General features: G+C 43.7%; 1 protein-coding gene across 2 annotated transcripts in view; it reads right to left on the minus strand.

The window, feature by feature from the left end:
* FRAS1 (Fraser extracellular matrix complex subunit 1) overlaps window positions 1–12,943 on the minus strand; it is a 369,664-nt gene that overhangs the window by 7,010 nt on the left and 349,711 nt on the right. For both annotated transcript variants that reach the window (XM_081020604.1, XM_081020603.1), the window contains exons 65-71: window positions 12,686–12,900; window positions 8,123–8,273; window positions 6,574–6,681; window positions 5,878–6,037; window positions 4,244–4,360; window positions 1,755–1,921; window positions 1,008–1,213 (exon numbers count right to left, since the gene is read on the minus strand). In XM_081020604.1, the coding sequence (XP_080876730.1) occupies window positions 1,008–1,213; window positions 1,755–1,921; window positions 4,244–4,360; window positions 5,878–6,037; window positions 6,574–6,681; window positions 8,123–8,273; window positions 12,686–12,900 (1,124 nt within the window). The remainder of the gene's footprint in view (window positions 1–1,007; window positions 1,214–1,754; window positions 1,922–4,243; window positions 4,361–5,877; window positions 6,038–6,573; window positions 6,682–8,122; window positions 8,274–12,685; window positions 12,901–12,943) is intronic.

The following is a 12,943-nucleotide window of genomic DNA, read 5'->3' on the forward strand; positions in this document are numbered from 1 at the left end:
TTAAATGACAACTACAATACTAAAACCAACAGAACTACTGTCTGGGGAGAGAGGAACAATGATCAGTGTGGTGTTTCCTCTTAATTCACCACACTTACCACTTCTGTCATGGAACTAACAGTAATTTGCATGTATTTAGGACCACTGCCAATCGAGTCTGCTCTTGATTGGCAGCAGTTCTTTGGGGTCTCAAGTAAAAGGGCCCTTCTCAGCTCTGTTACCTGAAATTAGAACCACAGAATTGTAGAGTTGGAAGGGACCATGAGAGTCAATTCCCTGCAACACAAGAATTTTTTTGCCCAACATGGGGCTCAAACCCGTGACCCTGAGGTTAAGAGTCTAATCTTTCAACCTTTTTTTTTCAACTTCAGATGCCCTCCAGATGTTTTGGACTACAATGCCCATTGTGCTGGCTGCGGCTGATGGGTGTTATAGTCCAGGTGGGCAAAGTCTGGTCTAATTCACCTTTGAGATCGCTTTCAGCTCTATGATTCTATTGACATTTTGCTCTCTTTTAATAATGTCCACCTGAGGCAAATTTGACCTTGCCTGATGCTGGGGGCCAGCCTTGGGTTTTAGCAAGACGTTGCACTGCGCTGTAGTAACCTATACAGTGGTACCTTGGGTTAAGTACTTAATTCGTTCCGGAGGTCCGTACTTAACCTGAAACTGTTCTTAATCTGAAGCACAACTTTAGCTAATGGGGCCTCCCGCTGCTGCCGCGCCGCCAGAGCATGATTTCTGTTCTCATCCTGAAGCAAAGTTCTTAACACAAGGTACTATTTCTGGGTTAGCGGAGTCTGTAACTGGAAGCATCTGTAACCTGAAGCGTCTGTAACCCGAGGTACCACTGTAACTTGGTAAAGGTATCTTCAGAGGATCCCCTCTGGATATCCTTTCTGTCCCCCTGCCAGACGTGTGCTACAACGGCTGTCCACATCCACCCTAAGCCCAGGGTGGTTGCCCTTCAAAGCCTTTCTCCAAGATGCTAGAGTTACACAATGTACCAGCAGCAGAAATCTGTGCTTCAGGTGTTTGCTGGGTTGGATGCAGCCATACTGCGGACCCTCGTTATAGATGGTCCCTGTCGGGTCAAAGAAAGGCACATAGCCGTCCTTCCCTGTGCAGAGATAGACTTTTTCCAGCTGCAGTTTGTAGGCAGAGTTGAGATTCTGCTCAGGATTCCACATCACGCGGCCGTAAAGGATTTGGCCTGAGGAAAGAAAACACACAGGACTCAGGCTGAGTCAATATTTGTATTAAAACATATATATTTAGAGAGACCAGGAGTTTGTGTTATGAAAGAGGAAGAAAAACTTTTCTCTACGCCATGTATAATTTTATAAACTCCCCCCTTTTCATCTATTTATTTTTGACAAAGTAATAATCAGAAACAAATAAGAATAAAAATGTGCACCCCACCAACAAGACCATTCCATTGCAACTATCCAACCTCCCAAAATTTCAACACCTCTTGCAATTGTTTGACCCCTTTCCCTTTTAACAGTACAAATTCTACAAACACCCTTTCCACGTCTCCTCAAAATCATGTCTCCTGCATATTCCCCCATCTTAACCTTAATGGCGCATGCTAATTTATAAACTTTTATCATGTCACTGCTTACCAACCCAGGTTCCATTTCATTTAGACAACAGCTTTTTATCACTGCCCCTCCTTTTTCTGCAGTTTCTGCTGGGCAACAGGCGATGACAGGAAACTGCAACACAATCCAACCAGGAAGCGTAAACCCTACCTTTTGAAAAAGCTCCTTTGTAGTCCATCTCTGCCATGGACATTTCCGATTTGGTTGGGTCCATCAGAAACACCTTCTCATTGTTGCAGAGCTGAAACTCCGTGTTCAGGGAATACACCACGGGGACTGGCCGGTTAGTTTGCTGGAAGGCAATTGGAATCAGGAATCTAAAGAGGGGAGAGAGGGAACAAGAGAGAAATGGCCTGTGAGACAATTTCAGAATTAGGGCAGAGTGGAAGGCACACATTTCCCCAAGTCTGCCCTGTCCTGCTCCCCTCTGCAGCCCCACAATCAGGGCCAGATTTGATGAGGCCCTAAGCTACTGGAGGTAATGGGGCCCTTTATATGTCCAGCTGTCCTTTGTAAACAACAAATTGTCTCTGTTTTTTGTGTTGCATGTATGCTATATGGTAATTTGTGGACCTAATAGGTATCTAAAGCCATTTGCACATGTTGCCATGCAACCAGTCCTGTTGTTGTTGTTTAGCCGTGTCCAACTCTTCGTGACCCCATGGACCAGAGCACACTAGACACTCCTGTCTTCCACTGCCTCCCGCAGTTTGGTCAAACTCATGCTGGTAGCTTCGAGAACACTGTCCAACCATCTCGTCCTCTGTTGTCCCCTTCTGCTTGTGCCCTCCATCTTTCCCAACATCAGGGTCTTTTCCAGGGAGTCTTCTCTTCTCATGAGCTAGCCAAAGTATTTGAGCCTCAGCTTCAGAATCTGTCCTTCCAGTGAGCACTCAGGGCTGATTTCCATGAGCAAACCAGTGATATTTTAGGGAGCAGGCTAGCAGGCGGGGCCCATTACTTACATCATAGGAGCCTTCACAACACAAAACACTGTTGCTGTATGTAGGTTTTTATTTTTTTATTTTTTATCTTCTATTTTGGAAATGCACATCCAGTTGTTTTTCCTTTAATTTTCTTGGAGGGCCCCAAGAGAGTGGGGACCTAAGCTATAGCTTGTTTGGCTTATACGTAAATCCGGCACTGCCCACAATGGCTGCTGTCAGCTTGGACAACTGACACCGTGACACCGATTGCCCTGTGCGCTTTTGCATCTGGGTCTGTCAACAGCCTGAATGTGGCCCCCACCGTGTTGCCCAAGAGGCAATATGGCCCTGAAATTGAAAGAGGCTCGTTGTTCTTAATATATCTCATGCCTCCTACAAATTGCATGTCCCCCCTCCCCCAGAAAATAAAGCCTATTGCCCCAGAGCAAGGCTAGCCACGCCCCTGCCTGCTCCACTGGATGGGTTGTTTATTGGATTTGGCCAACACTAATAAAATGAGAACATTTAGCATTATTACCCCTCCGGGAAAGAGAGTATAAAATTCAAACCGTTTTCTCCCCTGCCCCGAATGCTTTCAGTCTGACTGCTGGTGTGCTGGTGGCGTTAAGCATCGGCTCCGTCTTTGGAAATAATCCAAAGAAGTCTTTTTGAAGGGCAGCACAAAGGAAAGGCTGTGATCCGAAGATCACAGATTTGAGCCTGCTGTTAGCCTGCACAGTGCTGGATTTCACACGCCGTGTTGGACTATCAGCCAGATGCATTTGCAAGAATGCTGTCAAAAGCTTTGTTTGATTTGAACAAAACAGAAGCACTGTCATGTAAAGACGGCTGTGCCAATATTTCCTCTTGGAGCAGGGAAAAAGAGCACTGCACATCTCAGGAATTGTATGATTCCTGAGTCTTGGAAAAAAGGGTTTAAAGACATCTCCCTCTTAAATTTCCCCCTTTGTGTTTCTCATTTGTCTGAATGAACCTGCAAAGTTCTGCTTGTCTTTTACGCTAGCGACCTGGACACATAAAAGACGCAACATTCAAATAAGATATCTGTAAACAACCAATGAAATCAAGCTGCCCAAGAGGCCATGTAATCTCCTTCCTTCAAATGTTTCCTTTAAACTGTTTACTGTTTATTATATACTAGCAAAGCGCCTGTCACTAGAAGTGGGGATGTATTTGCTAGGATGCCTTAATGATGCAGTGTGCTTTGCAAGAAAAGGCTGGTTGAATACCACCCACCTCACCACGATTGTCAAGAATGAGTTTTGCTTGCTGCATACTCAGCCTCTTGGCCCGCCTCTGCTATTGCCTCTGAGTCTGGACTGCTCTCTGCCACAGCCTCTCTCTGTTCACTAAAAACTGTTGCCTCTTCAGCTTCCGACACCTCCTCAACCCAGTCTGCCCCCTCTTCTCCTTTTGACCACTCATCAATCCCCTGGCTCTGAGCCTTCTTCCCCTGGAAGTTCTGCAGATGGTGCCTCCCACCACACCTCTGAATCCAGCCAGTCCACTCAATGGCCAAAGAAGAACGTGGCACAGTTGGGAAAGTAGAATAGGAAGAAACAGCTTCTGTGTGTAGGAAAAGGTGTGCAGGTATCTCTGTGTGCATCAGTCTCTCTCTCTCTCTCTCTCTTTACTGATGAATATCCCCAGGCATGGTAAATCAAGCCACCAATAAAACAAGCATCTCCTTACTTTTCTGGAGCATGAGCAGTGCAAGGTAAAGGCTTGTCTCCCGGATCAACCCATGATTGCGTGGGCTGCACTGTGCATGGTATTAAGTAGATGGTGTATTCTCCCGAGTAATCCTTCCTGGAAGCAGAGAGGAAGCACCATAGTTACTATATTGATTTGGATTGGATTGATTTTGGATATTTATACCCCGAAATCCTTTAAGGGCCTAGTGAGATTGGCCAGGTGAACAAAACAAACACAGAAATGGAACAGCCTTCTGGGCAAACAGTTTACCAGCAGCGTTTGAACAACATATAGGCCAGAATATAATAAATAAATAAATAATTTTTTATCTATACCCCACCCTTCCCGGTTCAGAAAACCAGGCTCATGGCAGCTAACAACAAATTTAAAACACTTAATTGATGCAACAACAACAAAAAAACAGCATAAAATACAGTATAAAACGTGAATAACAATAAATTCAGAATTTGGCTGCAGCTTGATCTCGAGAAAAAACTTCAAGTAGGGCCCGGTTCTTTGACCAGAACAACTATGGATGGCTTTGGGCATCAACAGGATTTGCAGAGAAATGTACGTCTTCCCATGGGTTGGATAGGCGAGTTGCCACTTCAAGAATTTGATCAAACACCAAAAGAAGATGAAGAAGCCTCTCTCACATGCAATCTTCCAGGTAATGCTCTAAGAGATTCCGCCTCCTGATGCTCTCTGCTACAGATTTATTTTCTTTAGTGCACATTTTTGTCAGTTCATAGATGCTGCAAAAAAGACCTCTTTGCACTTCCCCACACAAGTGGCGGGAGCAAAGTGTAACCACTGCACGACCTGATTGGCTGAAATAGTTAAGGAGTAGCACCAATTTTTGTGTTTGTGGGATGGAATTCTTAAGAAAATAAAGCGGCTGGCATACTATTCAGCCATCTTTAACTTCCCAGTCCTGGGACTAGGTGGAGTGGAACAGGTCCAAATTCACCAGTTTCATTGATGCCAATAGGTGCTTTAATTTCTAGCTCACTATCCCTTGAAATTAAAGAGAAAGATTGAATCTCAGGTCCTATGTCTTCTCTGCTCTGCAACTTTGGTCCAGCAGGCAGTTACAGAGTGTGCAAAGGACAGCAAAAGAAAGTTGCTCTCATGGAAGGAGAGCTGAACAACAGCCCTCTCAAGTACAAAGATGCAAGGAGTGGTTCCATAATTCCACGGGAAACCTATTGCCAAGAGCAGACTCAGCCATACTCCCGACTAACCTCCAACCCGGAAATGTCAGTGAGGCAGTTAGGTGTGCAGAACCCTCAACTGCCTTTCAAAACCACCATTCCTCTTTTGCCAGGAGAAGCCTTTATTTTCAGCCTCAGCCTTTGCTTTTTTCCTGCAGGATTCCCAAAGCCCGTGTCCCCCAAATTCCTAATAAACTGGCAAAGCCCAACCCCCGTTCCACACAGCCCCTCCAAAGTCCTAGTGCTATGCATTAACTCACTCCAGGATCATTCCCCTGCTGCCCTCAAACCTATTATGTCCCCCTGGTTCTGCAAATTCACCCTGACAGAAACCTAGCATCAAACTGAAGACATTCTGGGCAGCAGCAGGATGGCAGCAGCTTCAGTAGCAAAACATGACAGGTTTTTTTGTCTTACCTGCTGTAGGAGCTGGTTGCTCTCCAGAGCTGATAAGGGGAATCGAAAGTCTGGCCACTCCACAAAAGTTGCAGGTCAAACTCCATCCCTCCCAAGTGATCAGGAGTCATGATGAAAGACTTTGCATCTGGCAAAGTGTGGTGTTCCATCACAAAGTGGCCTGCACAGAGAGGGGAAAAAAGGATGTTCTTGTTGATGACGATAATAGCGTTAGCATCATTTTGCTTAATCTAAGGCTCATAAGGATTTAGCTTCTGAGCCATCTATGAATACCAGGCTTAGCCCTGGGACAAGTAAAGGCAAAGGAAAAAGGTGTGCCTTAGAAGTTGTAGGGTGCCATCAGGAACAATGCAGTATTGTTTTTAACACCTGATTGGGAGCTGCCCAGAGTGGCTGGGGAAACTCAGCCAGATGGGTGGGGTAGAAATTATATATTATTATTATTATTATTATTATGGGTGGTGCTGTGGTCTAATCCACTGAGCCTCTTGGGCTTGCCAGTTGGAAGGTCGGTGGTTCAAATCCCCATGATGGGGTGAGCTCCCATTGCTCTGTCCCAGCTCCTGCCAACCTAGCAGTTCAAAAGCACACCAGTGCAAGTAGATAAACAGGCATAAGAGGCATAAGAGTCAGGGATTCTAGAAAGTGTGACCTTCATCCAAACAGGTTTCCTTGCAGAAATCAAAAGCTGTTTACCTCGGAACTTGGCATGAGTCTTGAACTCAATGACTAGACGACCATCCTCTCGAATGTAAATCCTTATTATCTGCAGCCTAGCAGAAAGGACGCTGTCGGTCTGAATGCCTGGAGGGAACAAGAGAATCAGCTGCCTCCTTCACAAAGGGATAAAGGAGCAATAATCAAAGTGCACTGGTCCTCCTGTCACAACCCAGTGACAGCAAGAAGAGAGCTAAGCCAGTTTTTACAGTTGTATTTTGTTTATTTTTCCAAGAACGTGAACAAATACAACAAAAATAACAAGTACGGTTCTTGTGTCCAACAAATCATCAGAAAAAAAACACTGTAAGTATAAAAGGATGAGAAACAAGAAAAGGAAAGGGGGGGGGACCAGGATCTGGTGAGTCCAATCCTATCTAACTTAGAAAGCTTCTGCAGAGGTTTCTATGAGTAGCTGGGAAATTTTCCCTCTCAATGGACTCGTTTACAAACAAGAGAAAAGGAAACCAGCAAGTGTCAAAGGTCCCAGGTTCCTTATGACCCCTAGCACTGAAGACTGAGAGGATCAGAGACCAAAGACAAAGGCTTCAAACATCCAATGTAGGGTCTGATAGATCTTACTGCATTCAGCAGGAAGCATACTAAGTGTGTATGAAAAAGTGTTGGGCCCAGTTGCAGAGGCAACTTGGGACCCACTTGTTTTGTAATTGTGGAATCTTGTCAAAAAGAATATCCCAGGATCGGTCAACATTAGGACACTCCTCCACATGTGGAGAAAGGTCCCCCTAGTTGAACAACCGCGCCAACAGTTGGGCAACATCTCCTCCTTCACGTAGATCAGTTTAACCGGTGTCAGGTGCTATCTATGAGTTAGTGCTACCTCCCATATTGTTTCAGATGTGGTTTTAAAGGGGATGGTGTCAAGTCAAGTCAAGGGTGGTGGTGTCTCCCAAATCTCACTCCCAAACCAGCTTCAGGCCATTAAAGTCCCCCTAAGCATTGGGTTTTTCATTTGATTTCATATTTGTGTTCCTCTTTTCTAACAACAAAAGTTGAGCTCAAAGCGGCTCAAAATCATCACCATAGCATTATTTTTTAAAAAAGAAAGAGTAAACACACTTTGCTATTTATTTATTATTTGGTAAATGATATTTATTGAGTTTTCCATTTTAAAAATCCAATCAAACCATATTATATATTCCAAATTATACAAATTATCTAATAATCAAACAGTCCAAATATTGTGCCAAATTATAAATTTTTGGGTGGGCTTCCCATGCTCCGAGGTCGAAGTCCCCCTGCACTTTGCTATTTTTAAGCCTGACAAGGGTCACTTATTTATTTGGGCTGCAATCCTAAGTCTCATTAAATACAGTGGCTTCTGCGTGCTGTTTGTTGACAAGGCTTATCTCCAGCCTTGGAGTTCAAGGTAGCAACGTAGGGGTCCCAGATCCATCTATATCCTGCTTAGCACTACAAAGTTCCTGCACCCCATGCTTTCAAATCATGGGACCAGGCACACCGGCAACGTTGCTGCATAGCACACTTTTGCGCCACAACCACTCACCTGTTCTCCAGAGGACAGTGTCATAGAAGAAGGAAAACTCCATCTCAGTGTGATGTTCCAGAGAGGCCCATCCTCTAGGCGCGGTCACATAAATGTAGGAGACGTAGAGAGGGACATGGACTGTCAGGAAGGACTGAGCTGAATCGCGAACCTATCAGTGAACACAGAGTGAAAATGTTTGCATTTTTCCCCATCCAGGCTTTCCTCCAAAGGAGCTCAGGGCGGCATATATGATCCTCAGGGCAACCTAGTGAAAAAAGGGCTTGGCTGTGGCCAGAGCATGCGGCTCTTAATCTCAAGGTCATGGATTTGAGACACACGTCGGGCAAAAAGATTCTTGCATTGCATGGGGGCTGCATTAGATAACCCCCATCGTCCTTTCCAACTACAATTCTACGAGACCAAGAGAGTGACTGGCCTAAGATCAACCAAAGAACTGAGTAAGTGAGTAGAGATATGAACCCCACCAAAGTCCAGCACTCTGTCAAGGGGGGTTGGGGACCTGTGGCTCTCCAGGTATTGCTGGACTACAACTCCCATCATCCTTGACCATTAGTCAGCTGACTGGAGCTGATGGGAGTTGGTGTCCACGATCATATGAAGAGTCACAGGTCGGATGAAGTTGATGGACTATGCAGAACTGGATAAATTATCAGGAAGGATTCGAAACCTGCGGGACCAGAGATTCTTAGAAGACTGGAGTAAATATACGAAATAGGTATATGAAAAGTAATTGTAATGAACAGATTAGTAGGATTGCAAGAAGTTTTGTAAGGAGGACTATTTGAAATATTGCAAGAAAGACTGTGAGGAGATTTAATAGTCAATGATAATTAAGAGTAATAGAGAAATTAAGAAATGTAAAATAAGTGATAAAGAATGGAAAATCAGAGACCTACTCCTCAATGACAAAGGAAAGAAATTAAGAAAGAGACCAACAAAAGACAAGGAAAAGTGCAGGTATAAACAAGAAGAAGAAGATCTGCAGAAGGGACATGGAAGAGACTTAAGGGCCTCGGGCATAAGATTACCAGGTTGATGGACTAGATGGAATGGACAGTAAGGACTGACATGACCCGAGACCAGGAAGAAGAGACGTTGGATGAAGATTGGAAGAAAATTTATACAAAGCTACAAACATGAGTCTGACCAAACTGCGGGAGGCAGTGGAAGACAGGAGTGCCTGGCGTGCTCTGGTCCATGGGGTCAGGAAGAGTCGGACATGACTAAACAACAACAACAACAATGTATATGTGTGTGTGTGTGTGTGTGTGTGTGTGTATAGAGAGAGAGAGAGAGTGAGTCACAGTCCCCCTGCTGTAACTTCTATGCCACACTGGTATTACTAATTCACCACATTTACTATTAATTATGATTGATAAGTCTTGAAAAAACACCAGTGTTCCTTGACTTCATCATCAAACCAGGTTGCTACCTTTTGACGCAGACATACTGTTAGGTAGCAGAGCCCCAAGGCCACACAAACTGAAGGCAAAGGTAAGCGTTTGACCCCTGTCTTACTGATCTAGAGCTCTGCAATCCTTGGTTCTCATGATTTAGGTTTATGCAATTTATAAATCACTTGCCACTAAAAAAATAAATAAATAGAGTCCCAAAGCAATTTAAAACCAAAGTAAAGGACTACAATAAAAGTCACATAAACATGATTAAAAACTGATTTAATCTGGCACTCAAAGATCTTTTGGAAAGAGAAAGAAAGCAGCAAGGACCATGTTCTGTCTACACAACGCTTTGGGCAGAAACTAACATTCAAAGGCAAGTGTGATTATCCATTTTAGTACAATTCCTGCGCATATGACAGCATCAAGCCACCTCTTCCTTTATGGAAAAGCCATAAAAGAAATCTGAAAATCCACTTATTTTACTGCTGATTAATAAAGCAAGCATGGCCAGACACCCAGGTGCCCTTTTTATCTTCATCTCATAACGATTACTATAATTGAGGTGACAGGTGAATAGGTTTCTGTGGCTATTAGCATCACAAAGTAACTATGGTTTCATTCTTCTCCAGTATCGCTGAAAGTCTCCTAATTTAAGGCCAAGGTAGAGGCTATGTCTCTCTTTTCATGCTCTCTACAGATCCTGAAATGGAAACAAATGATCCCAGGGTATGGTCTGAAGGTGTATGATGCCACCACCTTGCTGAAGCTAAGCAGGGCTGGCTCCGGTCAGCGTCTGGATGGGAGACCTCATGGAAGCCACAGACATGCCACTTGGATGCCATGTCCTGATTCTTCTTATAAAGATTTCAAGTAACTTCCAGGGGGGCAGCCCCACTCAGTTGTCAAAAGAGTAGGCCTGTTCTGGATCTGGCTCATGAACTGGATCCAAGTCATCACCCCTGCCCCTTTAGTAGGGTCCAGCGGCACATTTACAAATCGAAGGGACTCTCGTGAGCACTACAGAAGGCCAGTTTCACAGAAGAACAACCGATTATATTTACTGATGACTTCGTAACTTATAAAGTAGCACTATACGCGTTGGCAGCTAAGAAGACCAGGAGAAAAGAACTAGATAAAATAGCGGTCAATTACAAAGGTGATTCGGACATTTAAGCCGGCACATTCTACCTGAGAACCCCCTGCTATTCTATCGTATGCAACAAATAATTTTTAGGAGAAGTGATCGTGGTTTTATTGTATCTGCAGTGCCTGATGTTTTTATGGTTTTTATGCTTATTGTTGCTTTTCTTTTTGTTCCCATTGTGAATGATGCCATGGCCTCTGGCTAGTGCAATAAAGTTTATGACGATGATAAACTGATATTCCGAACCGACACCCTTGCACCAAAACTGGCAAAATATCTACACCACTTCCCCAAAACCAAACAGATAAAAAGGCAGGCAGGCACCTAAAAAAAAGGGGGGGGGAGCCTTCCAGAAACTCATTAAAAAATTATAATTTGGGAAGGGCAGAGGGTCTTAACAGGTCCTCAAGTTGGGGGGGCGTGCCCTGGTGTCCACAGGAATCATACAGTAGCCACCAGAATAGTTCTAGCCAGCGAATAGAAAGACAAGACAGTACCCTCTAAATAATAATAATAATAATAATAATAATAATAATAATAATAGAATCATAGAATCATAGAAGAGTTGGAAGAGACCACAAGGGCCATCGAGTCCAACCCCCTGCCAAGCAGGAAACACCATCAGAGCACTCCTGACATATGGTTGTCAAGCCTCTGCTTAAAGACCTCCAAAGAAGGAGACTCCACCACACTCCTTGGCAGCAAATTCCATTGTCAAACAGCTCTTACTGTCAGGAAGTTCTTCCTAATGTTTAGGTGGAATCTTCTTTCTTGTAGTTTGGATCCATTGCTCCGTGTCCGCTTCTCTGGAGCAGCAGAAAACAACCTTTCTCCCTCCTCTATGTGACATCCTTTTATATATTTGAACATGGCTATCATATCACCCCTTAACCTCCTCTTCTCCAGGCTAAACATGCCCAGCTCCCTTAGCCGTTCCTCATAAGGCATCGTTTCCAGGCCTTTGACCATTTTGGTTGCCCTCCTCTGGACACGTTCCAGTTTGTCAGTGTCCTTCTTGAACTGTGGTGCCCAGAACTGGACACAGTACTCCAGGTGAGGTCTGACCAGAGCAGAATACAGTGGCACTATTACTTCCCTTGACTAGATGCTATACTCCTATTGATGCAGCCCAGAATTGCACTGGCTTTTTTAGCTGCCGCGTCACACTGTTGGCTCATGTCAATAATAATAATAATAATAATAATAATAATAATAATAATAATAATTTAATAATAATTAATAATTTAATAATAATAATTTATTATTTGTACCCATCTGGCTGGGTTTCCCCAGCCACTCTGGGTGGCTTCCAACAAAGATTAAGAATACATTAAAATGTCACACATTAAAAACTTCCCTGAACTTACCTAAAGAAGAATGGATTTATAAACTAAGTGAATACGCGGAGTTGGCAAAATTAACAGCAATTATAAGATCTCAAACAACTCAAAATTTAAATTCAGAATGGAAATGCTTCAAAGAATACATGGGAAAATGCTGCTCTAAAAAGAATATGTTAACATGCATAGATTAAACATGTAAAGGGGATGTGTGAATATAAATATACGGTGAGCAAGTATAGATTAAGTATGTAAGTATGTAAAGGTGAAAATAAAATCAGAAATGGTTGCAAGAGATGAAGACGAAGGTTTGTAGAAATGAAATGAAATAATTAAATTAAAAATTAAGGAAGTCGAGCTGTGGTGGAAGGAGGTCACGGGGGTGGGTAAGTTTTGTTTGTATATGTAACGTGTGTTTCTATGTGCATTTGTGGTATCTGTATGTCTTTGTTCATGTATTCCCCCCCCTGTAAAATATTAAATAAATTAAATAAATAAATAAAATTAAAATTAAAATTTGGGAGGGGCAGAGGGTCTTAACAGGCCCTCAAGTGTGTGTGGAGGGGGTAGAGAAGGTGTCCTGGTGTCCACAGGAATCATACTGGGGACCCCAGCATTCAATCCAAGAAACCCAATAGGAGATTTTCTTGACTGGCCCCCAGCTGGACAGCGTTACCTGGAAGTCAGCAGTGACCGATCCTCCACAGACGTCAATTAATTCTGTCATATCATAGTACGCGTCAAAAGTCCAGATGCAGCTCTTCAGGTTCAGGTGCTTATACAGCTGGATGGTCTTTGGCTCTCTCACACTGGGGTCAAACTGGTACGGTCGATCGTACCCGGGTCCCAGAACAATGCTATTGTAGGTCACTTCATCTAGGAATCCAGCTTCTGGGATGGAAACCAGGGGATACGTCAAGGTTTCACTATGTTA

This window comes from Podarcis pityusensis (genome assembly GCF_964106645.2).
Source record: "Podarcis pityusensis genome assembly, chromosome: 9".
NCBI lineage: Eukaryota > Metazoa > Chordata > Lepidosauria > Squamata > Lacertidae > Podarcis > Podarcis pityusensis.